Source organism: Lepus europaeus, chromosome 6 (assembly GCF_033115175.1).
Source record: "Lepus europaeus isolate LE1 chromosome 6, mLepTim1.pri, whole genome shotgun sequence".
NCBI lineage: Eukaryota > Metazoa > Chordata > Mammalia > Lagomorpha > Leporidae > Lepus > Lepus europaeus.
Genome location: NC_084832.1, coordinates 35,562,901 through 35,588,776, shown reverse-complemented (window position 1 = coordinate 35,588,776; position 25,876 = coordinate 35,562,901). Strand labels below are relative to the sequence as shown.

General features: G+C 36.4%; 1 protein-coding gene across 6 annotated transcripts in view; it reads right to left on the bottom strand.

The window, feature by feature from the left end:
- Positions 1 to 25,876, bottom strand: part of MYCBP2 (MYC binding protein 2) — a 301,875-nt gene that overhangs the window by 84,001 nt on the left and 191,998 nt on the right. For 5 of the 6 annotated variants that reach the window (XM_062194062.1, XM_062194063.1, XM_062194064.1 and 2 more), the window contains 6 exons: positions 25,058 to 25,173; positions 21,850 to 21,947; positions 21,015 to 21,131; positions 19,650 to 19,790; positions 5,169 to 5,393; positions 4,175 to 4,307 (listed from right to left, as the gene is read on the bottom strand). In XM_062194062.1, coding sequence (XP_062050046.1) covers positions 4,175 to 4,307; positions 5,169 to 5,393; positions 19,650 to 19,790; positions 21,015 to 21,131; positions 21,850 to 21,947; positions 25,058 to 25,173 — 830 coding nt within the window. The remainder of the gene's footprint in view (positions 1 to 4,174; positions 4,308 to 5,168; positions 5,394 to 19,649; positions 19,791 to 21,014; positions 21,132 to 21,849; positions 21,948 to 25,057; positions 25,174 to 25,876) is intronic. The other variant, XM_062194067.1, reaches the window with a different exon arrangement.

The following is a 25,876-nucleotide window of genomic DNA, read 5'->3' as shown; positions in this document are numbered from 1 at the left end:
ATGGTCATGTTAATGTCAGCTGAAAAAAGACAAAATAAAATATGTTAAATGAACAGCAATAGGTAGAAAAAGGTATTTATTTCATGAAAATAACATTATGAAAAGTAGAATGTTTTAAATATATTTAAAAAAAATCAATATTCCTTTAAGCTAAACATGGAAGTACTAGAATGTGGTGCCATGTTTACTCCTTATCTATAAAACAGAATTCTGCTGTACCAGTGGTCCTGTTTGGTCTGTACTTTTACCAGCATTCACAGACTTAAAAAAAAAAAATACACCAACTCTAGCACTTCCCTTAGGCAATACTCTTCAGTATGAGATACTTCAGCAGTGGAGTATTTCTTCTGGAAAACACTGATGAATAGCAATGGACAGAAAAGATTGCATGATTCCACCCCTGCAGATTCACAATGATTATGCATCAAAGTGGAGCCTCATTTTTTTCCTTTTTCTAAGATAAAGATTTGCTGATTTATTTGAAAGCTAACAAGAGGGAGAGAGAGGCAGAAAGAAAGAGATCTTCCACCTGCTGATTCACTCCCAAGATGGGCCAGGTCAAAGCTAGGAGCCAGGAGCTTCATCTGGATTTCCCACATGGGTGGTCAGGGCCCTAACACTTCGGCCATCTTCCATTGCTTTTCCTAGGCCACTAGCAAGGATTTGGATTGGAAGTGGTGCAGCTAGGACTTGAACTGGTGCCCATATGGGATACTGGCATCCCAGGGGCAGCTTTACCCACTATGCCATAATGCCGGCCCCTGGAGTCTGATTTTTCCATGGCATTAACTGTCACCTTTCCTACAGATATCACAGGCCAGTGAGTTTTTACAGAGGAAAACTTTTGTTTTCTTACATTACTTCATAAAAGTTAACCAAAATGCCAAGTCCTTTTATTTCCATTTTAGATATGTACAATTACATACTAATACCAATGAGAGGACTATTAGGTTTATCACATTAGCTAATTGTAGTGATTTTAAGGCGCTAATATCATATCACTCTTCCCCTTATCATTCCAGTTTTATTTTAAAATATTAAGATTTGCGGGCCAGCATTGTGGCACAGCGGGTTAACACCTTGGCCTGAAGTGCCAGCATCCCATATGGGCACCGGTTTGAACCCGGCTGCTCTACTTCCTACCCAGCTCTCTGTCATGGCCTGGGAAAGCAGTAGAAGATGGCCCAAGCCCTTGGGCCCCTGCACCCACGTGGAAGACCCAGAAGAAGCTCCTGGCTCCTGGCCTCGGATTGGCGCAGCTCCAGCTGTTGCAGCCAAGTGGGGAGTGAACTACTGGATGGAAGACCTCTCTCTCTCTCTCTGCCTCTCCTCTCTCTGTGTAACTCTTTCAAATAAATAAATAAATCTTTAAAAAAATTAATATTTACTATGTAACCAAATATACACACACATATACATATATATCAAAAGAGTAAAGATGATTGATATAGATAAAAGCTTAAACATCTCTTAAATCTCTTTTAGAGTTCAATGTATATCTCACCAAAAATAGTATCCTAATTTAAGAAGCAGCTTATTTTAGAGAACATTCTTCCTTCTATGTTTATGAGAACACAATTTTCCATGTTAAAACTGGCTCCTTAATATGGAAGGTTAAGCTTACCTTCTACCAACTTCATGTATTAATTTGCTCATTTAGTTTTTGTATTGAAGTTATAAGGTCATGATTTATGAGGTCATAAGTGGACATATATATGAGGGACAGATACACGAGGTTAACTTGGCCAAGGTCACAAAACTAAAAAGTTGTACAGCTAAGATTAGTACCTTGGCAGTTCAGATCCAGAATTCACTCTTACACCTTATGCTATGCTGCCAGTTAAAAAATTACTTAGCTTGAAAGATCCCTTGACAGTCACCTAAGCCGTTCTCATGTATTTAACTGGATCTTACAAAGCAGATCTCACCGTAGATATTTTCATTTATATCTGAGTCTTCTGTATAAAGGAAAATGTTCAAAAATTATGACTGTGATAAATATGTAGAAAAAATACAGTAAATTAAAAGTTTATAATTGTCTGATTTACATCAAATGGAGCCATTTTTAAAACATAATAGCCAGTTGTTCTACCATCTCAGGATATTATTTTATGCTATCATCTTTGACTACAAAGTTTATTTTTATAATGGGAGGAAGTAGGTTATTAAACTGTGTTCAGTATGCAACATGGTACAAAGAGGATAGCATTTAAAATATGAAGATTCTGGCTCATATGTTATATTGGCCACATAACCAGCTATATCACCAATCACATGAAGTCATTTTAAAGTCTACAATCTTTAGTTTCCTTATCTATATATTGAAGATAGTATATCTTACCTCAAAGGCTTATTGTAGAGGAGAAATAAAGAGATAATATATATATTTAAATGTACTCTGCCATTCATTCATTCATGTTTCAAATCTTTTTTGGATCTCTTTCAATTAATGGCCCTAATGTCCCTGTGGTTGTAAGCATCATACATTAATTATCTTTTGGGCAAAGCAACACATTCTCCTACTTATCTGACTTTATCTTAGAAATTTTGGGATTTCGGCCGGCGCCGCGGCTCAATAGGCTAATCTTCTGCCTTGCGGTGCCGGCACACCGGGTTCTAGTCCCGGTCGGGGCACCGATCCTGTCCCGGTTGCCCCTCTTCCAGGCCAGCTCTCTGCTGTGGCCAGGGAGTGCAGTGGAGGATGGCCCAAGTGCTTGGGCCCTGCACCCCATGGGAGACCAGGAGAAGCACCTGGCTCCTGCCTTCGGATCAGCGCGGTGCGCCAGCAGCAGCGCACCAGCCGCAGCGGCCATTGGAGGGTGAACCAACAGCAAAGGAAGACCTTTCTCTCTGTCTCTCTCTCTCACTGTCCACTCTGCCTGTCAAAAAAAAAAAAAAAAAAAAAAAAAGAAATTTTGGGATTTATTAGAAAACTATATGCTTTGCTTACCTACTTATTTTGGTATCTTACTTTTTTTTTTTTTTTTTTTTTTTAATTTTAGTTACTTATTTAGTAGGCTGAGAGACAGGGAGAGGGTTCCCATTAGATGGTCACTCCCCAAATGCCCACAGCAACTGAATTGGGCCTAGCTGAAGCTGACAGCTAGGAAATCAACGTGGGTCTCTCAAGTGGGTGGCAGGAACTCAATTACTTGAGTCATCATCACTACCTCCAGGGTTTGCAGTGTCAGGAAGATGGAGTCAGGAATGAAGCTAGTTATCAAATTTGGGTACTCAAATAGGGAACATGGGCATCTGAAGGCAGGGTATTAACTTTAGTTAGGCTAAACATTGGCCTGTCACTAATTATTACTTTTATAATTCAGTTTGTATTCATGAAACGTTATAAGCAGTAACATGTGTCAAAACTGTTTTAGAACCAGGAATACATAGATAAAATTCCTGTGCCTTGTACATAAAGGACTCAAAATCTGGGTTTTAAGAGACAAAACAAAATAAAACAAAACAAAAAAGCACTAACTAGACTAAATCAGTTTGATTCTAGTGGCAAAAATGGTTCTTTAGAAACACAGAGGGAACTCTTCGGCTCTGTCAGTACCAGCTAAAACTTCATAAACGTGATGACATGCTATGAAATTTGAGGAACAATTTCTGTCACAAGGAGAATCAAAAGCAGAAGACAAAAAGGAAAATCTTATAGAACGAGATCAATGTTGAAAAAGGTAAATAAAGCTTAACGTTGAAAATCTAACAACAAAACGGGAAACTCCAAAGAGAGTCTATGTGTTTTTAATGCTCCTTCCCTGAGATAAAATTCAATTAAATGAAGTTGCCTGGGAGAAGCACTGTGATTGGTAGTTTGATAACTGAATGTCCGCTTGGTAGCAGAAAGGGTAGAACCTCCAGTCCTGCACTGGTACAGAAGAATGAGGCACATGAATCCCTATCAACGAAATAAAAACAAGCTTTATAAAAGTGGACCCATTTACTTCAAATGTTCTTTTCCTTTTCTTCCTTTATGCATATTAATTTAGTACTTATGTATTCTACAAACTAATTTTAACAGTTCACAAGATTTTTTTTAACCTTTAATTTTGCTTTTATTTAAAAAATAAACATATTCAAATTTTTAGGACAAAAGCAATAAAACACACGTTAAATGCCTGTATTTTAAAGGTTAATGGGAATAAATCACAAATGGAAGCCAACTTGCCATCTTCATGACGGAGGTACTGGTTCCCGCCTCTGTCTCTAGCTAGGGACCATGCCTCTCCTTCATCGCTCTCACAGAACTCTACCATGCTGCTCTGATCCAGCTGCACCCACGTACCTTCAGCATTGGTCACCTGGCACATAACAGAAAGCACCATTGATTGGCTGTACACTTTCAGGGTATTCAGGTTGAAAACCAGTAAACAGCTTAAAAGTGAATTTTGTTATCATTCCAATACATTTCTACCATGAAATAAGTTTCTGAAATTAAGACCACAGCCTGAGGTAAGACAGAAATCAATGAAAACTTCTGTAAAACACTGTTCAAGATTCTGGTTAAAATAATGATTTTAAAGCACAAAAAGATAATCTCTAAATAACTTTAGGCATTACTAAAAACATATGGCTCATTTTCATTGTTTACATATAAAATGTCCTTATATTGTTTATATGTTTTCCTTGTTTAGGTTGATAGTACCTATAGAGCAACCTCAAAATGACCCTGACACTGAGAAATAGCATGACACACTACATCTTCAAGCTTGTCAGCTGGGGCAAATGCCACAGTGGCCTAAACAGTAAATTTATTTGCTCAGGACTTCAGTGAGACCTATAAATGGGGGAGGAAAAAATGAAACTCTTTGTATACGATCATATCTCCATACTGATTCACGTAAGTACTTTAAATGCTGATAAACCATGACAGTACAGTACATCTGTAATCATGAAGAAATACATGCAAATATTCAACATTTAAATATACAGTTAAAATCACTTAATATAAATACTGTTTTCATAAGGATAATTATGAGAATAACATTATTAGAAAATAGGTACAAAAGTCATGTTAGTATTTTCAATAGGAATAAAGATAAAGAACATTAACATTTAAAAACCTGGAACAGAAATGGCAACCTTTAGAAGAAAGAGATGCTTTGGTTTTATGATATTAGAAATGAGAATCGTAGAAGTCATGAAGCTACAAGAATCCATACCTCTCCCACTGCTTTGACTTTGTTTCCCAGAACTAACATTCCAATTGGGATACCTCTAAGGTTAGGGCAGCTTCTGATGTTGTGACCTGAAGGTCCGGTCTTCACTACCTTGTACATGCCTGGCCCTCCTCGCAAGAATGGCATGTCTTGTTCTTGCATTGTTGCTTCCTGTGGGCAGCAGGTGTTTATGTCTTTGAAAAAGTCATCAGTATTAGTTTTAGGTTCCTGAAAATTTGAATAGGAAAGAAAACAATAAACAAAATACAATTGATGATCATTTTCAAAATCCTTCTAGTAATAGTTTCATATCAAGTTCTATAATATTGTTAACTAAGAAAGAAAATGCATACATAAAGAAAACTGAAACATTAGTCAATATCCCTATTATAAAAGTCTTTAAATTTTACAATACTGAATGATATTTAAACTAAAATTATATAGAAGAAAATATAGCAGAAGAGTGAATCTCTGATTTTTGCCACCACAATTTGGGAATAACAGTATGGTAAGACCTGATATTATTTTTATCTTTTAATGCAGCATATAACAAAAGGAGAAGAAAAATACCTTTCTACACGAATCATGAATAATTCTATTTTATTTTGGTATGGGCAAAAAAAGAATAAATATTTCTTCCCACTTTGTAATAATTTCTTATAGAGAAAATAGATATAAGAACACTGGAGGCTTAACTATCAACAGAGATAACCATGATGAAAAATACACATAAAACAGAGTTAAGTCTTTATATTTGCTAGCTATTAATAAAATACAAATGCTTACAAGACTTTAAAAAAATTCATATTTGCCTAATATTCTACAAATGAGATTGTCTTGCTAGATTTGCTAGGCTATTACTACACAGTGATACATTAATGCTAGTAAAAGAAAAGGTTATATTTTAGTAGAGAGGAGAGATGAACATTAAAAATGCACTTAAAGTAAATGTAATGATTTTAATTTAAAGCACCAAGAAGTCATTTCTAAAATTAAAAAAACAAACTTATCCTAAATTTTCCAATGATGCTGAATGCTATGATGAAATTGTTCCCTCTGTGAATGTAATAAAGAGAAATAACTTTTCCTAATTTTCTTTCCAACTAAGTCTAAATAAAATTTCCACCCTAGGGGTTCTTCTATTGTCATTATTACTCCTTTAAAACAGATTCACAATTTGCACTTTTACAGTTATATGGATTGTACAAATTACTTAACAGTCAAATAGAGTAAAAGATAACTACAATGGGATATTCACACAGGTTAAATAATATTTAATAATGCTGTAAATAGAATATTTGAAAAATTAATATATAAAACAAAAAATTTTACTGAATAGTTCTCTCTCCAAGTAGTTTCATATTAAAAGATAGCTACACATGTCCATATACATAGAACATTAAAAATAAAACATAAAGTTAAAAAAAAGTGGATTCAAGAATTCTTTGTACTTGTGATTTTATTCTTTGTACTGTGTGTTCAGGGAAAATTTCACACCCACCATTAACATTTCTGTAATATTTTATAAACCTCATCAATTTTTACTTGAACAAATGCTGAAAAATATATACTATGGACAATAATTTATTTACATTTACTGTAATTATCACACTGAATACTTAAATTAGGTATGAGTTAATTTTTTTTGAAGAGAATTTCACTGGCTCTACAAGCGAAAATAAATTTAAAATATGCATTTCATATAAACTTATCTATATGTATATCTATCTAAATAGAGCATTTAAGATAAAAATTGAGAATAAAACATATGGAAACCAGATGATACTGTACTCACAATTAATGAACAATTAAAAATGTTTAGTCATTAATGATGCTTTATTAAGTATATCACATCATTAGCTGGAAGAGGAAGTTTTAGTCCTATTTACAACTATTAAAATTTTCAGTGATGTAAAAAATAAGTAAATGTACATAGATTTATCAAAATAGCATTTTTACTCATATTTAATGATATTACAATAGTAATTCTAACTTTAGATCAGGCAGGATAATACTAGGAATATAAATGTTGGCAAAACTAATAACTGCAAACAATTAACTGTAGGCTAACATATAAGAAAGATTAAAATAGTTAATATTTTTTGGATAATAATTTAATTAATAACTGTCAGATACCAAATCGTAGAACTATACCTGTCATTCTCAAGCAGTCCTAAAACATACTTTTTTTAATCACCCCAGAAACGTGAGATTTGGGCACCAGTATATGAAAACTGGTGAGTTTAAATATTATTGTTTTCTCCCTTCATTCCCCATTCTTAGATGAACATCCAAAATGGCAATGTGGAGGAGTAGGCAGTGGAAAACTCAGAAAAGCTATAAGGTCAGGACAATATCATCTAGATAAATTATTTCTCTAATAGCTAGACTTACAACTACTATTGCTGAAACAAAATAAATACAGCAACTGAAGGTAGGTCAAAGTTTCACATAAGCCATTGGCAGGATTAAAGGCACAACTCAACTGCAGCACTTTGTACAGATGTTTTCATTGGTAAAATAATTTTTTGTTAAACTTATAGAATTTGAAGAGGTAATGTAAAATTTGTTATACATACTGAAATACCTGAATAACGTATAATTGTTCCTTACAGTTAACTCACCTGGGGGAAAAAAGCTTTGGAAGTCCATGAAAATACGTCCAAATCCCTGACTCCTTGGCTAGCATTAAAGATATTCTGAGCAACAAAGTTTAAGAAAGAGAAATATCAACAAAGAAAGGGAACAGGATATCAACTGCAGAAAGATGCGTTCACAGTACAACATTTTTCTGTGTTCTAGCACCAAGAGAGAAATGTTATTTTACTAAAGGGAAACTGAAGCCACCTGAGTAAACCATACATCAAGGAAATTCTGTTAAATAAACTTTTTTGGTCAAAAGCTCTCCACGGATATAGTGTGTCATGCCATTTACTAAATTAAGAGCCAGACAGTGTTATAAAGCTTGAGACAATCAATGCAAGGAAACCTCAAAGCCCCTTAAATCAGGATGTATATGTTCTAAAACAAGCTAGATTTGTTTTATGACAGAAAACAGTCTGCTGTTTCATAAAGAAAATTTGAGTAATGTAGACTGTATAGAAAATGCAACTATTATTGTGACAAATAATGGCATGTAGCATATGTGCAATAATTACTACTTTTTAAAGTACAAAAATAAAATGGTAATATAAAAACCAAAAATCTAACTTATTTTGCAACTTTCTTCCCCTCTGTGAATGGGAAAAAGATTATTTGGAAGTGTTTCAGCAAGCAATATGCAAATTTGTTAGTAATAAAGGCATTAAGAAAATCTGACTGTTTTATGAAGAGGCAGGCCTACTTTTCTCCATCTCAAAGTTTAGGAAATGCACAGGGCATTTAGGATTTCTATGGTAAAGTCTGAAAAATGTTTCATTAACAATACATTTCCAGCAACATGATCATAAAAAAAAATCAACATTTTCAAAAAATGTCTTGAAAGTTTTTCTACGTACATATGTTATCAGTTTGTATCTATTCTTTTGAGTAGCAACTGCACAATTTTACTACTTATGTAAATATTTTGATAAATGATTGTTTTATACCAAAAATAGGAAACTTGAAATATTCATAAAAATAATCATCTAAGAATGCAAAACAAAGGATACATCAGGGTTCACAACCAATAGTAAGCCACTTTAGACAATAAGAATTTATTTACTATTCTCTAGTTCTGCTTTTCTCATGTACATATGAGTATTGATGGATGTAGATACACACCCACAAACATACATATATGCTAATTCAGAAATATAAGACATATAAAATCCAGAAAAAATGAGTTTCTAATAAATAAAGCTAAACAAAATAAAAAACCAATACTACCCTTTCCCTTTATGTTGGAAATGGTTAATAAATAGGATTCTTCCTCTGTAGAAGGTGGAAACATCGCAAAGCACTTTGAAATGCTATTGTTTTTAGGAAAAAGATGTCTTTACTGGTTCATTCATCTATAAAAGAATTTGTGGAATATTTGCTTAATGATTTTTCTCCATCACAAAGAAGAGTGGTGCAGACCTTTTGACATAAAACAATATCAAGTATTTTTAGCATCTTCTAGTTTTTGGCATATATTATTCTACTATCAGAAGTAATATAAGAAGCAACAGATGAAGTTAGTGAAAAAGAAGCAATGTGGTGACTGATTAACAACATTTCCACTTTATATCTGTTTTTTATTTCAACGAGCAATCTCAAATGTTTTATGAGTTGCTCAAAAGTACAATGATACTTTTTTGAAAAGTGATACAACTGTTAACCATGTTGATAAATTACCAATAAAATAAATTTTGTACTAAATATGAATTCAAATTTGATACTTTTGCTTTTATTCTGTAGCTGCAGAAAATTCTTAGCCCATGTTAATTTATGTAAGATTATTTTCAAAATGTAGTCTCCTAATAAAATTGCATTAATCAAATTTCAAAAAGTCACTAAACAGGAAGCTGGAGTTTAAAATTAAAGTATATTTCACTAGCCTTCTTTTAAAAATTTAGCAATATTTTAGCCTAAAGATATGAACATGCTTGAAAATACTGACTTCTCCAAAGTCTCAATTTATATATATACAGATATATATAAATTAAAATCATTTTATTCTCAAATGCTATTTCAAAAGCAGAAAAGTACTATCGAGAAAATTAGATAGGTAAAGTACACTAGAAACCTAACTATATTAACAAGCACCAAATTGCAACTCTGAGCTAATTATCTTTCAAGGCATAGAAGAGATCAAACAAGTGAATAATCATACACTGAAAATATATGATGAAACATGCCAAATGCTCATGCAAAAAAAGACTGTACTAGATATGCACACAGCCAGGAATTGCCAGTTTTAAAGCAAAACAAAAGCAAAACAAAATGAAATAACTCAGGAAAATCAAGCATAGTATATGTGTGTGTGTGTGTGTGTGTATAAAAAATTCTAGTATTATTTGTCTCCTATCATTCTATTTCAGAAACTTAAATGCTAAGCTGAAGAATGAAAGAGGCTTTTTATATCCATCTAAAGACAGTACATTTACTAATGCTATATTAAGTGAAAAACAATAGCATTGAGATTAAAAAACAGGTTATATGTACACACATACAAAACTATTAACAAAACAAAACTAGGAAATTGTGGGTATGTTAAAGCTGTGTCTGCCACGCATTATTAAGTATCCCCAAAGAATGAAATTGGCTATAAGTTAGAAAAAAATATTAGTTATTTATGCCAACCATCCTGGGTAGTACTGTAAGTGGAATCACCAAATGATACTTTCTCCTTATTTCTAAATGTTTAGGGCTCCAAATTTCAGAGTTTGTCAGTATGCTTTCTATATATGAACACCCATCTACCTAAATAGAAATGAATGTGCATAAACATATGGATATGTTTAAAGATCCAAGAGGCTTCAGCAGGAATTCAGATAATATGCAGATCATAAAGATGTCTCAGAATGCTATTATTAATTTATAATCAACTTGAGATAAACTTCCCTCTACTCAACGCCCTTCAAAATGCAGAAAGATCTAATTTTTAACAAAGCACCCAAGAAGTGGACATATAAGTTTCAAATCATTAACTCCTATCAAGAAATAAATATGCTTTTTATAAAATTAAGTTCTTGATTCTAAGTAGTTAAATGTCTTCCATGCCATGTATATATCATGTCACATCATGTGGTTCTCTATTCTTTTACTTGCATTTTCCCTAATTTATGAAACATTCTACAAGTTGATATTCCCAATCTTTTGGTTTTATTTTGTATTGAAACCTAGGAACGAACCAGGGAAAAATCCTTAGAATTTTAATTTAAAACCAACATTCCTCAGATATGCTTTCTCAGATTGACTCATGTCACCATCAGTATTTAACATAGTATTCATTCTCATTTAACCACTAAGGATATGAGAAAGTACACAGTTATTTTTATTCTTTTATATCTATAATTATCTTTATCTCTCACTAGATCAAAGCACATGGAACATAAAACCATAGGCTTTGGAATCTCATCAACTGCAGTTTTAATACCAGCTCCACTATCTTCTACTTATGATCTTCCTCACTGGAAAAATGGGAATGATTATACACAGAATCATCAAAGGGTCAAAAAGAAAATTAATTGAGATAACAGAGGAATTATTTTAAACAACATGATCGTACCAAATTCAAGGAACTAGATTCGACCACCAACAAATGTTGAGAAACTATGAGCAAGGTGTAATATTTAATGCTTTAGAAAAAAACAAATATGAATAAGAAGGGATCACTAATGAAATCTTACTAATGTGAGATTTAAAAATAGAAATAGTAGGTATATAAATACAAATGGGATGAAGGCAAGGAAAACAAACTAAATGTTATATGCATCTGGATAAAGAAATCTGCCTTTTCTACTTTTGTAGATTGTCACCTGAGAAGGGAGAGGGTAATCTAATGTCTCCAGCACTCATCTGTTTTCCATCTCTAATCCTTTGCTTACAAATCAATTTGCCTCCCTAACTTTGGACATTTGATTCTCACTGGAGAGATTTCTTCACTTTTTCCTAGCAATTTTTATGCCAATAATTCTGGGTAATGCTGTAAGGGGAATCACCTTCTTCAAGACCTTCTTTTAAAAAAAAAAAAAGATTTATTTTTATTTATTTGAAAGACAGAGTTACAGAGAGAGGTAGAGACAGAGAGAGAGGTCTTCCATCTGCTGGTTCACACTCCAGATGGCCACAACGGCCAGATCTGCGCCGATCCGAAGCCAGGAGCCAGGAGCTTCTTCTGGGTCTCCAAAGCGGGTGCAGGGGCCCAGGGACTTGGGCCATCTTCCACTGCTTTCCCAGGCCACAGTAGAGAGCTGGATTGGAAGAGGAGCAGCCGGGACTTGAACTGGCACCCACATGGGATGCTGGTGCTTCAAGGCAGGGCTTTAACTTGCTGTGCCACAGTGCTGGCCCCTCTTAAAGACCTTTTCAAATGTCACCTCCTAGAAGAAGTGATGGTGTTCACAAAGCAATCTAAATAAATGCTTGTTAATGAGCAATTAATGAATTATTGGGAAGATTGAAGAATAAAATTCTCTACAGCCAATTCTGAGTACAATCAACTAGGAAAGCACTAGAAAATGTAAATGAAAATATTCTAGATAAACAATAGAAGATGTAAAATTTTAAAATGTGTGATAAAAAAGACAAAAAATTATAATGAATATTTCACAAATGATCTATATTCATCTTCTCTTTAACCTATCCTTAACTTAAAAATTGTTTTTGAAAAACCTAGTCATAACATGAATGTCTAATGCTATTTAATCTTTAAACTCAAGCATTACTAAAGTGCTAAAACAGTAAAAGTTACATTTAAACTAAGTCAGGATACCAATTTTTTAAAATATTTTGTTATGAAGTAATAGTATTTAAACAGAACTGCTAGGAAGACCAAAATTTAGCTTATGGTATACATCTGATTCTGGGGCTGGTGTTGTGGTGCAGTGGATTAAGCCTTTGCCAGGAACATTGGCCTCCCATACAGGTGTTGGTTTGAGTCCTGGTTGTTCCACTTCTGATCCAGCTCCCTGCTAATTTGCCTGTGAAGGAAGCAGAAGATGAATCCAGTGTGTCGGCAGCTGCCAACCATGTTGGAGACCTGGATGGAGTTCCAGGCTCCTGGCCTTGGCCTGGTCCAGCACTTGTTGCCATTTGGGGAGTGAACCAGCAGAGGGAAGATTGCTCTGGCTCTCTTCCCCTTTCTGTAATTCTTCATTTCAAAAATAAACAAGTAAACCTTAAAAACAAAACAGAAGAGGAAGAATTTACAAAAAAGAAAACTAGCTGGGTATTTGGTACAGAGGTTAAGATGTCTGCATTCCATATTGCAGTGTCTGGGTTTGACTCCCAGCTCAACTCCCAAATCCAGTTGACAGTGTCAGATGATGGCTCAGGTACTTGAGTTCCTGCCATCTATGTAAAAGACCTGAATTTAGCTCCTGTAACCTGTCTTTAGTCTGGCCTAGATAGGACTTTTGAAAGTGTTTTGGAGGAGTGAGTTGGCAGATAGGAGGGGAGATCTCTCTCTCTCTCAAATAAATAAAAACTAAAGAAAAAGAGGGTGGGGTGGGGAATGAAAATTTTAAAATTTAAGTAAACAAACAGTGTAACAAAATCAATGTAAACTTTATTCAAAAGCAGGTTATTTATGGTAATTTTTTAAACAAAAAGCTTATCAAATATTCAATTTTCAAGTTTCCAAATCTGGCCTGCATTCCCTTCTATAGTTCTTTTTGAGTCAGGATTCAAACAAAGTATATACCTCGATATGACTATAAAATTCTTAACTAGAAAAGGTTGAACAGCTAGATTGTGGAAGGAAACTTTTCAGTACTTTTGTGTCTATTTTAGTGACATTCGTCCTTGATTATTTCTAAGTTCATTTCAAATCTAGCTTTCATTTCTAATTCAGCAGTGTTTTCTGCATTATCAGTCAAGATTAAAGCTGATTTACTCACAATTGGAATTAAGTGAGGAGGGTAAACAGATGGCAAGTATTTTCCCCACAGTAAATGTAGTAACAAAATGCAATTATTTTGCTGTGTAACTTCCTTGAGGGGATGAACTGGAATATCATTCCCTCCGTGTCCCATCATGTTTAGCCATGCAAATTAAGGTACTTATTAAAAACCTACTGACTAAATAACGGGCCTGCACTGGTCACTACAGGCAAAACTTGAAAAACCAGGGCTGGCACTATGGCATAGCACTAAAGCCTGCAGTGACGGCATCCCATGTGGGCACTGGTTTGGTCCCAGCTGCGCCATGTCCCATCCAGCTTTCTGCTATGGCCCAAGAGCGCAGCAGAAGATGGCCCAAGTCCTTGGGCCCTGTACCCACATCCGGGACCCGGTGGAAGCTCCTGGTTCCTGTCTTCGGATCGGCTCAGCTCTGCTGTTGTGGCCATTTGGGGAGTGAACCAGTGGGTGGAAGACCTATCTCTCCCTCTCTCGCTATGCCTCTGTAACTCTGCCTTTCAAATAGATTAAAGAAACAAAAAATAAAAACCAAGGCTGTTCTTCTCCATACCTGGCCTCTGACTATGTAGGTCCTCTTCTAACACCTGCACTGAAGCCATTTCACACTAGATCTGTATGGAGCCCAGGCTAGCTAATTTTGCTATACTGTAATGTACCCCTCATGACTCTGAACATCACCCAAAATATAAGCTCTCATGTCATCTACCCATTCTCTCCTTTTTATACCAAACCACTTTGTGCTTTTCTCTTATCCAACATCAAACTATCCCCTCCACCCATCCAATTACTTTAAATTATTATGTCTGGGGCTGGTGATATGGCATATTGGGTAAAGCTGCTGCCTGAAGTAATGGCATACCATATGGGCGCCAGTTCAAGGCCCAGCTGCTCCACTTCCAATCCAGCTCTTTGCAATGACCTAGGAAAGCAGTGGAATATGGCCCAAGTCCTTGGGCCCCTGCATCCATGTGGGAGACCCAGAGGAAGCTTCGGGCTCCTGGCTTCAGATCGGCCTAGCTCTGACCTCTGCAGCCATTTGGGGAGTGAACCAGTGGATGCAAGACTCTCCCTCTCTCTGCATCTGCTTCTCTATAACTCTGCCTTTTAAATAAATAAATAAATAAATCTTTTAAAAAAAGTTATTATGTCTGATGAAACCCTTCCTCTAATGGTAAACATACTCACTTTTATCCTTAACCTTGTGGCTCATGGTGCTGCCATGATCTGTGTGTCTTCACCTCTTTGGGAATGATCTTCCAAATGCATAGGCTTTTTTGAGGAGACAGAGGCAGTTCCACTGAGTTTCACTGCACTGTACTTCAGTCATCCTCCAATGGAAACATAATGGACCACCACATGTGTTAATTTACTTTAACTATACTCTAGTTTGTGGCAGATATTTGGCACAGCTTAGGTAAAGACACCACTTACAATGCCCACATCCCGTATCAGAGTGCCCAGTTCTGCTTCTGATTCCAGCTTCCAGCTAATGCTTACCCTGGGAGGTAGTAGGTGATGGCTTGGGTGCTTTCACCCATGTGAGAGACAAGGATTGTATTCTGGGATCTGGGCTTTGGCCAGGTCCAGGCTCAGCTGTTGCAGGCATTTAAGGAGTGAACCAGCAGATGGAAGACTTCTCTCTCTCTGTGTCTTTCAAATAAAATTTTTAAAAATATTTTTTAGGGACCAGTGTTGTGGTGTAGCAGATAAAGCCACTGATTGCAATGCCAGCATCCCATATGGGTACCAGTTTGAGTCCAGGCTGCTCCACTTCCAAACCAGCTCCTTGCTAATACATCTGGGAAGGCAGCAGAGGATGGTCCAAGTGCTTGGGACCCTGCACGCTTATAGGAGATAGGGATGAAGCTCTTGGATCCAGGTTTCAGCCTGGCTCAGTCCTGGCTGATCCGGCCATTTGGAGAGTGAACCAGCAGATGGAAGACCTCTCTAACTCTGCCTTTCAAATAAATAAAATAAATCTTTAAAAATATATTTTACTTTTTTTTTTTTTTTGACAGGCAGAGTGGACAGTGAGAGAGAGACAGAGAGAAAGGTCTTCCTTTTGCCGTTGGTTTACCCTTCAATGGCCGCCGTGGCCAGCGTGCTGCCGCCGGCGCACTGCTCTGATCCGAAGGCAGGAGCCAGGTGCTTATCCTGGTCTCCCATGGGGTGCAGGACCCAAGCACTTGGGCCATCCTCCACTGCCTTCCCGGGCCATAGCAGAGAGCTGGACTGGAAGAGGGGCAGCTGGGACAGAATCCGGTGCCCCAACCAGGACTAGAACCTGGTGTGCTGGCGCCGCAAGGCGGAGGATTAGCCTAAGACTAGTGTCTGAAAATACTAACCGATAGAACAAAAAAGGGAGAGAACAATCCAACATGGGAAGTGGGATACACAGCAGACTCATAGAATGGCGGATGTCCTAAATAGCACTCTGGCCTCAGAATCAGCCCTTAAGGCATTCAGATCCGGCTGAAAAGCCCTTGAGAGTAGTTCAGGCATGGAAAGCCTAGACACTGTCAAAAAAAAAAAAAAAAAAAAAAAAAAAAAGACCTAAATGAAAGATCTCCACGAGTGAGATCCCAGTGGAAAGAACAGGTCATCAAAGGAGGTACCGTTCTCTGAAGGGAGGAGAGAACTTCCACTCTATGACCTTGTCTAAATATGATCAGAGTCAGTGAACTCAAAAGGCTTCCATAGCTTTGGCAACTCATGATAAGAGCCTAGGGTGATTACTGATGCCATAAACAAGAGTGTCAATTTGTTAAGTCAACAACAGGAGTCACTGTGCACTTACTCCTCATGTAGGATCTCTGTCCTTAATGTTCTGTACATTGTGATTTAATGCTATAATTAGTACTCAAACAGTTTTTTCACTTTGTGTTTCTATGTGGGTGCAAACTATTGAAATCTTCACTTAATACATACTAAACTGATCTTCTGTATATCAAGAGAATTGAGAATGAATCTTGATGTGAATGGAAGGGGTGAGGGAGCGGGAAAGGGGAGGGTTGCGCGTGGGAGGGAAGTTATGGGGGTGGGGGAAGCCATTGTAATCCATAAGCTGTACTTTGGAAATTTATATGCATTAAATATAAGTTAAAAATATATTTTTAAAAATTTTACTTTATCACACAGATTACCTATGTCATTCCAGCTGTTTAACCACAGTGCATGCACTGAATTTTCTAGGATTTCATTATGTCCTCCAAGTCTCTTGGACCCTCCATTTACCCTTTCACATTCTAACTTAGGACAAGTACCCCAGGGACTTAATTGCTCTTTCATTAGCAACAGCAATTCCCTTTTTTCCCTATTTCCCTCTCACAGCAGCCATTAATGTTCAAACCAATATCATGTTTTGCTTTCTTGATTGCTTTAATTTTTTACACTTAGGACTATGATTGAGTAGAACGGGGCTCCAGGTTTAGTCCAATCTACTTTACTTTACTTTAGTTGTTTTTGGCCATTCATCTCTTAACATTGCTGCCAATCTTCAGGGCACTTCAAAACATTCTAATTTGACTCAGTCTTTTCATTATCACCAGATGGCTTTCGTTTATTTATTTTAAGAAAATTGTGGTCTCCCTCACCTGTTTCCCTTCCTCTCTCCCTTCCAAATTCACTGCTGTAAGATCTCCTCTTTTATGGAAACAACCTCTCCAAATGTGCCTTTGTTTCCATCTCCTCCTTTTTCCAATCTTCAGCATTCTTATCTACATTTTTAATTTCTCCTCTTTCCACTCATGCCTTTTCTTCAACCCATAAGGAACTAAGGTCACAAGAAAAATGTCAGCCATTTGGTGATACCAGACATACTGAGCTATTTGCATGAAAAAACAAAGCATGGGAGTGGACATTTGGCCTAGCAGTTTAAAACCCTGCATTCCACATTGCAGTGCCTGGTTCAATTCCCAGTTTTGCTCTGACTCCTGCTTCCTGTTAATGCTGCAGTGATCACTCAAGTAAGTGGGTCTCTCCCACCCATATGCAAGACCTGGACTGAGTTCCCAGTTCTCAGCTTCAGCCTTTGTCAGCCTGGATCATGGTGGGCACCTGGGGCATGAATTAGTGGATGAAAGCTCTCTTGTCTTGTGTTTCTCTCAGTCTTTCTACTTCTCAAATAATAAAATAAATATAATAAACAACCCCTCTCCCCAAACTCATGCTATTCCTTAAAAGAAAAGGCACAGAATACTGAAAGTAGCTTTACTTTACTTTCTACTTTCAATATTCTGCATCTAGATTTTTTCCCAGTAAGACAGAACCTCCTCATTCACACTGCAGTAAAAACCATGTAATGTTGGTAATGCGCACTGCAAATTTAGCTTCCTCCTTTACCTCTGTTGTCCTTCCCTCTCTGACCTTAAGAGTATACTACATAAAGGATTATAAGGAAAACTGAAGGTATGTCACTGTAAAATGAAAAAAAAGAAAAGGACGAAGGAGGAAACTGAGGGAGCAAGGAAGGGTAGGGTAGAAAGTATCACTATGCACTTAAAACTGTGTAAATGAAAAATGTGACATTTGTTCCCTTTATATACATCTTAAAAACCAGTAAAGCAGCAGGATACAGAAAAAAAATAAAAGGAGTGTACTACAAATTGTGAACTGGATGGGTTAAAGGCATTAAAAAAATACGTTCCAAAATAAAACTTCAACACATGGCACTTCTTGGAGCTCCTTTCTACCTGTGTTTATTCTCTTGCTTTATCCGTGTGAATATCTTCCCCTTCCAAAAAGATCTCCTCAAATGAGCAAACAAAGGTGTCAGGAAGAAAACTTTGGAGTGGAGGAGGTAGAAAAGATAATATACACTAATATGCTTAATAGGGACTGAGGAAAATCTTCTAAAGTAAAATGTACAAAAGTATAAGTTGGTTAAAATAAAAAGTTATACAAAATGGATATTATAGTTATCTTACTCAAAACACACTTATTGCAATCCTGAAGAGCATCAGATAACAGTAATAGAAAATAGTTTCTAATTATATAAGGCCAATTTCTTGGCCATAGATGATAAAGAAATATTATTTTTTCTTCCAGAGTAGTCAGTCTCTCTTTCCAAGGGGGTCAAAATCCTCTTGGTTTTTAATTGCAGATACAAATCTGAAGAAAATTTACGATCTGCTTTTACTTAAAATTAATATTTTAATTATAGATGTTTCATTATACAGTTTGACTTTTGTAAAGCAGTAGGCCAGTACTCTCCAAACAACTGCCTTGGTCATACATCTGCTAGCTGTGTGTGTGTGTGTGTGCATGGAGTAATGTAAAACATACATAAAACAATATAAAAACTAATGAGATTAGTAAATATAAATAGAAAGTCCAGTATTTTCTTCCCCAAAGAATCCTATATAACCAGTACTTTGGAGAGTATTATTGTGGACTATCAAGAAGAAAAATAAACATAATGTATATCAAATAATTTGACACAATACAAAAAGTTATCTTCATACACTGATTTTTCTATAGCACTATGTAAGTTCAGAAAGAAAAAGACTCAAAACGTAGACAAAACAGAGAGCTAATACAAAACATCAAAACACATATAAACATTTATAGATGTTTCTGAATGTATAATAATCGTGAATTAATTTTAGTTTGGAATTTATTTCAAATAGTAATGTGAATATGAAAGGAAAAAAAAAAAATGCAACCACTTTCATTCCCTGCCTCTTTGAATGGAATTCAGTAGGCCGCGTTTTAATTTACTACTTCCTGCCTGTGATGGATCATAACAAGCATCAAGAACTTGACTTAACTTTGCCAAATTCCATTTTATAACAAAAAAGACCTTAAAAATTCAAACACTTATAAGGTAAAAGTTATTCAATTGTGTGTTACCTCAGAACTGAAAAGCCTTAATTAAAGAAAGTTCTGAAATGAGGACAGAGTGTACCTAGAATGTTTTTTAAAACCACCTTCTACTTACGTCAACAGGGACCAGAAGGCTCTTGCCAAGATGCTGGTTAAAAGAGAGGCACCAGGCTTCAGTGTAACCATTCATGTTAGGAACATACTTCTTTATGGTCTCATCATTCAGTCTCAGCCATACACCATCATCATTGTGGATCTATGGGAAACAAGCAAGAAAAACAAGCCATGCCCCCCTGTGACTCCTAGGAGGTTAGCAAGGCTGCAAGGTTGCAAACTAGACAAATAATGGTGGACATGGGGATTAGGCATCTAGCTTTTGCAGAAGATAAATTTCAGAGAACCTCTAAGGAAAACTGCCACATGGAATGCAAAAGCAATATAATTTCCATGGTAAGAATGTAAAAACAATTTCACTTAGGAACAGAAGCACAAAGAAATCATACTCCAAATAAATGGTAAAACAGGATGCTTCCCGAAAGAATGCAAGTCTTCTCATCTTTAAATTTAAATTTTAATAATCAGACATTACTTGGTTGTATTATTTAAAAATATATTGTCTGAAGTTAAATACAAGAAATAATTTAAAAATGATATTTTTGAAAATCATGAAAAATACACATTTTTAGTGAGTACTTGTGCAGGTTCTAACTATGTTTAATAGTGTTCTTATCTAGTTTGAAATATAATTTTTGCAGTGGAGGATGGCCCAAGTGCTTGGGCTCTGCACCCCATGGGAGACCAGGAGAAGCACCTGGCTCCTGCCATCAGAACAGCGCGGTGCGCCGGCCACAGCGCGCTACCGCGGCGGCCATTGGAGGGTGAACCAACGGCAAAAGGAAGACCTTTCTCTCTGTCTCTCTCTCACTGTCCACTCTGCCTGTCAAAAAAAAAAAAAAAAAAGAAATATAATTTTAACTTTGTTTAATTGATAGATATTTTAAACCCAAAAAATACATTCTGCAAAAAAATTTTCAAAAATATTTCTTGGGGTTGGCGTTGTAGTGCAGAGAGTCAAACCATGGTTTGCAGTGCTGGCATCCTATATGGATGTTGGTTTGAGTCCTGGGTGCTCCACTTCTGATCTGGTTCCCTACTAATGCACCTGGGAAAGCAGCAGAAGATGGCCCAATTATTGAATTGTTGCACCCACGTGGAGATCCAGAGGAATCTCCTGGCTTCGGTCTGGCCCAGCCTTGGCCATCTGGGGAGTCAGACAGTGGATGGACGTTATCTCTCTCTTTCTCACTGTCTCTCCCTCTTTCTGTAATTCTGATTTTCAAATAAAAAAATAAATAAATCTTAAAGTTTTTCTCAAATGGCATAAAATATATTCTAACAGAAAACTTAGCAATCTTATTGTGCTAGCAATTGAAACACTTTCCACCTAAAACCAATTGCCAGGAGTATTTCCATAAATTACCTCATCAATAAAAGTGATGGTTCCATTGACTTTCACTATGCCTATCTGCTCACTCTGAAGGGATGGGTGGCTCCGGATTCGGAGCCCGGCACTGTCCTTAGCCACAAATTTTCGAACCTGAGAAAGGCCAAGATAATCAATAAGACAGGATAAACAAGGAAAAGACATCTCACATGCAGCATGAGATATAATTAAATGGATTTGAAAGTACTGTAATTCTGACAAAGTTTTCAAAATTGTTTGTAGCTGGTTTTCCTGTGCAAATAATAGTGGTTAGTTTATAACGACAAAATTTAACAGTATTAAAATAAATTATTATAATACACTTAGCTAATTTTATTAACATGAATTTATAATATCCTTTCTGAATGCTGAAGACATGACAAAAAGGATAAATGAACCATTTTTTTCTTTTAGAAAAGTACAATCAATTCCATTACTAAAGTTTTCTTTTTTTAACAAGCCATTCAGCAAAATTCCTCTTTGAGATTTTAGGGAGTTATTTTTTCATGTTAATAGCATGGGTATTTTAATCCTGTGTACTACATTACTCTTAATTTCCGTAAACTTTTTGTTAACTATAAATTTTCAATAACATAAATTATGCAACTCCTATAAGTTATTACACCATTACACAAAGAAGTTAAAAAGGAGAGGTTATATGATATAAAATGATTAACATTGCCATGATATACTATCCAAATATATTAAAAAAATAGATAATTAGAACACTGAAATCTAGTAAAATAATAGATTGATGGCCATTTTGATGCATCAGTGAAAAGATTTAAAAACATTTTAAACAGCTCAGCTTCTGGCTTCATGCTACCCTTACCTTATTTGGTTGAGGTTCAGTCTTTGGTTTGACCAGCTGAGTTCCTGGTGGAATCATTCCTTTGGGTGGGTCTTTTACTTTTACTTCTAGGCCAGCATCTGTAAGCAAAGGAACGGAACTGTAACATTTGAGAAGAGAGGGAGGATCCTGAAAGCTAATTGTATAAACATTCAAGGCTATTTTAAGCCATGAAATATCTGAATTCTGTGGTAATTAACAGGCTAAAAAAAAGAGAAAAATGACTCTGCAATTTTAAAGGAGTTGTCTCCAGGTTGACAGAAAAGAGGTGCTCCCATTCTTTAGTTGCAGCATATAATATGATGCTGAAAAAATTCAAAATAATGAAAAAATAAATCCTCATGTGATTAAACGATCTCTGACAGCGTCAGGGCAGAGCACCACTCATCATTGACACCAGTCACCGCTGTGACTGACAGGCAACCCAGCATACCTGATAGCATGGCTGACAGGTGGTACAATAGAGTATACTGGTTAAAAGTTGAAGTTCTCATACTAAACTGCTTGGGTCTTTTCTCTGCCACTAACTGTTTGACTCTTTGAGGCTCAATATTTTTTTATCTATGAATTGGGAATGTTAACAACGTTGAGTTATTATGAGAACTATATTATATGTACATTGAGTGATTAATGTTAGCTATTAAAAATATTTTTAATGAATTATTAACCATCTTTGTCTATAGTTAAGCAAGGTCCTAGCCTCCTGATGGTTTGAGAGAAAGTTTAGTTAAGGAAGAGTAGGGAAGAAAATGGATGATTCTAAATAAACGATGAATTTTTTCTTCAACTTCATTCCCCCCCAAAAAACAAATATAAATGGATTTTTCTTTTATTTCTGTACCTTGGTTCAGATTAATTCACCCTACTATTAGATGATTTAGAAAACTTTCTATACCTACTGAAATCTCACCAGCACTTTGGAAGAAAAGAAAATCTCCTTCATTAAGTCATTCTTGACTACTTATGCTTTTGAATTTTTGCTGTAATTTGTATCCCCTGTGTGTGACTAATTATATTCTACTTCATATAAGTTTCATTTGCCTATTTTATCCTAGCAATCCTCTGTAAGTTGTTACCACAAAAGAATTGTATTACCTAGAACAATATTTTGCTCAGAACCAAAAAACATTTGCTAAACTAAAAGCTTGATGGATATATTAAGATAAAGGAAATACAGTAAAGACTGTGAATAAAAGAATCTGGGGTGGTGTAGATGAATTTTATATATCTGATTCTATACAGGTATATTAGTGTATAGTCTATACACATCAATGGAAAGTATCTCTATGCCTCCAATGCAAAAACCAACTACTTAGGGCAAGGTTTTGCAAAGAGCATTTTGGTGGAATGGTGATCAATCTTAGAGTCAACCCTCAGTATCTGTTGAGGACTAGTTCTAGGGCCTCCTTGGTTACTAAAATCTGTAGATGCTCAAGTCCTTTACTATAAAAATGTATAATATTTGCACGTAACCTACACATATCCTCCTGTATACTTTAAATCTTCTCTAGATCACTTATAATACCTACATACATGTGAAGTAAATAGCTGTAACACTGTATTGTTTAGGAAACAAATGACAAGGAAAAAAAGGATGAATATGTTCAGTACTGATACAATTTTTGATGAATATATATATATATATTTAAAGATTTTTTTTTATTTATTTGGCAGGTAGAGTTATAGTGAGAGAGAAGAAAACAGGGAGAAAGGTCTTCCCTCCGTTAGTTCACTCCCCAAATGGCCGCAACGGCTGGAGTTGTGCCGACCCAAAGCCAGGAGCCAGGAGCCAGGAGCCAGGAGCTTCCTCCTGGTCTCCGGTGCGGGTGCAGGAGCCCAGGGACCCGGGCCATCCTCCACCGCTTTCTCAGGCCACAGCAGAGAGCTGGACGGGAAGAGGAGCAGCCGGGACTAGAACTGGTGCCCATATGGGATGCTGGTGCCGCAGGCGGAGGACCAACCCACTGCGCCACCACGCTGGCCCCTGGTGAATATTTTTGACATATGGTTGACCGAATCTATGGAGGTAGAATTCAAAGATACAGAGGCCTGAGTGTACTTCTCTCTCTTTTCCCACAAGAGGTCTCATAATGAGGATTAAATAAAGTTAAATGGCTGGCGCCACAGTTCACTAGGCTAATCCTCTGCCTGCAGTGCCGGCACCCCAGGTTCTAGTACCGGTTGGGGCACTGGATTCTGTCCCGGTTGCTCCTCTTCCAGTCCAGCTCTCTGCTGTGGCCCAGGAAGGCAGTGGAGGATGGCCCAGGTCCTTGGGCCCTGCACCCACATGGGAGACCAGGAGGAAGCACCTGGCTTCTGGCTTCGGATCAGCGCAGTGCGCCGGCCGCAATGCGCTGGCCATTACGGCCACTTGGGGGGTGAACCAACGGAAAAAGGAAGACCTTTCTCTCTCTCTCTCTCTCTCTCTGTCTAATTCTGCCTGTAAAAAAAAAAAAAAAACCTGACAAGAGTGTTAATTTCATAACATCTCAAAATAACTAATATGTTAATGCAGACTACATGAATGTCTATGGTGAGACCACAATACTACTAGGTTTCTAAGTCATCTGATAAGAGGAAACCGTTTTTCTTGAGAAGCATCAGCATGATAGTGTTAAAAAAATTCACAAAGATAAATACCAGTTTTTTTCAGTCTATGGTTATCCTATTTTACAGATAGTTTATAAGTATAGAAAAGAAAAAGATTAATGAACAAACCAAAAAAAATATACTTTTCAAAATTAATGGTAGATAAAGAAAATTCATTACTTCAACAGTATTTGCTGAGCATCCATTATATGCCAGGCACTGAGCTGGACTGGGAGTTCCAAAGATGAATGACATGGACTCTGCTCAAGCCAGAGGGGAAACAGATATACCCCAAGTGGGGGTTTGCACATGTCATAGAGCAGCATGGAGGAAATCATACCCGATTAGTACATGAGCAAATGGAGGGAAGGAGCTGTGACAGCTACAAAGCCTGAGCAGACACTATGAGTCATTACAAAATGATAAGACTCTAGAGAACGCACTAACCAAATACTCACTGATAAAGCTAGAAATAAAGCTACAAAGAATAATGAAATCTGTCCATGTGAATGATACAAGTTAATGGGCAAAATCAGAACAGAAAGATGATTTTGACTGTAATCCTTTGCAGTTCATAAATGATGTCTTAAAAAAAAAATACCTATTTCAATGCCATCGATGGTAACATGAATAGTGTAGAGTCCAATAGCCCCTGGAGTCCAGTTTGCACAGTAAGTGCCATCATTATTGACACGGATCAGCATATTCTCACTGGGTCTGAAAACAAGATGGATATTGGAAAACATATTTGTAGTTAAACAGCAGACATCATAACACTTCAGCAATTATTTCAATTCTATTTGTATTATCACACTGCCTGCCATTCTTAGTGTCCTGCTCTTCCTACTCCCTGAAAAATTTCACTGCTCTTTTACTTCAAAACTCTACTCCCCCTCTTCCTTACTCTCAGCTATCATGACTTCACCTCTTTCGTCAGTGATAAAACAGAAGTAATAAGACACACCCCTCAAAACTACAATCACATTAAACATCTACTTCCTCTTGATTTCTTTCCTACTGCAATGGAAGGAGCATCCTGGATTTTATCCAAAGACAGTCCCTTCTCTTGAGCAGTGAATCTTATTCCTTCCATGCTACAGCTACCTTGCTCTCTTTCATGCATCACTCATTCTTCCCACTTTACTTGTTCATTTGCATTAGCAAACAAACTTAGTCTCCCATCCCTTTGATAATACAGGCTTCTTTAATAAGGTCTCATTATCTCTTCTCTCACACATTTCTATAACCACACTCTCCATTTTTTAATTTCTACTTCTTTTCTACAACTTCCTGTTACTAGATTATTTCCCAACACTTTGTTACAATCACTGATGTCGAAGCCACCAATAACTATCACACCCCCAAATTTTATGGTCAGTTTTCTGTCTCCAATAATCTCTTGGTAGTATCTAATAGCTGA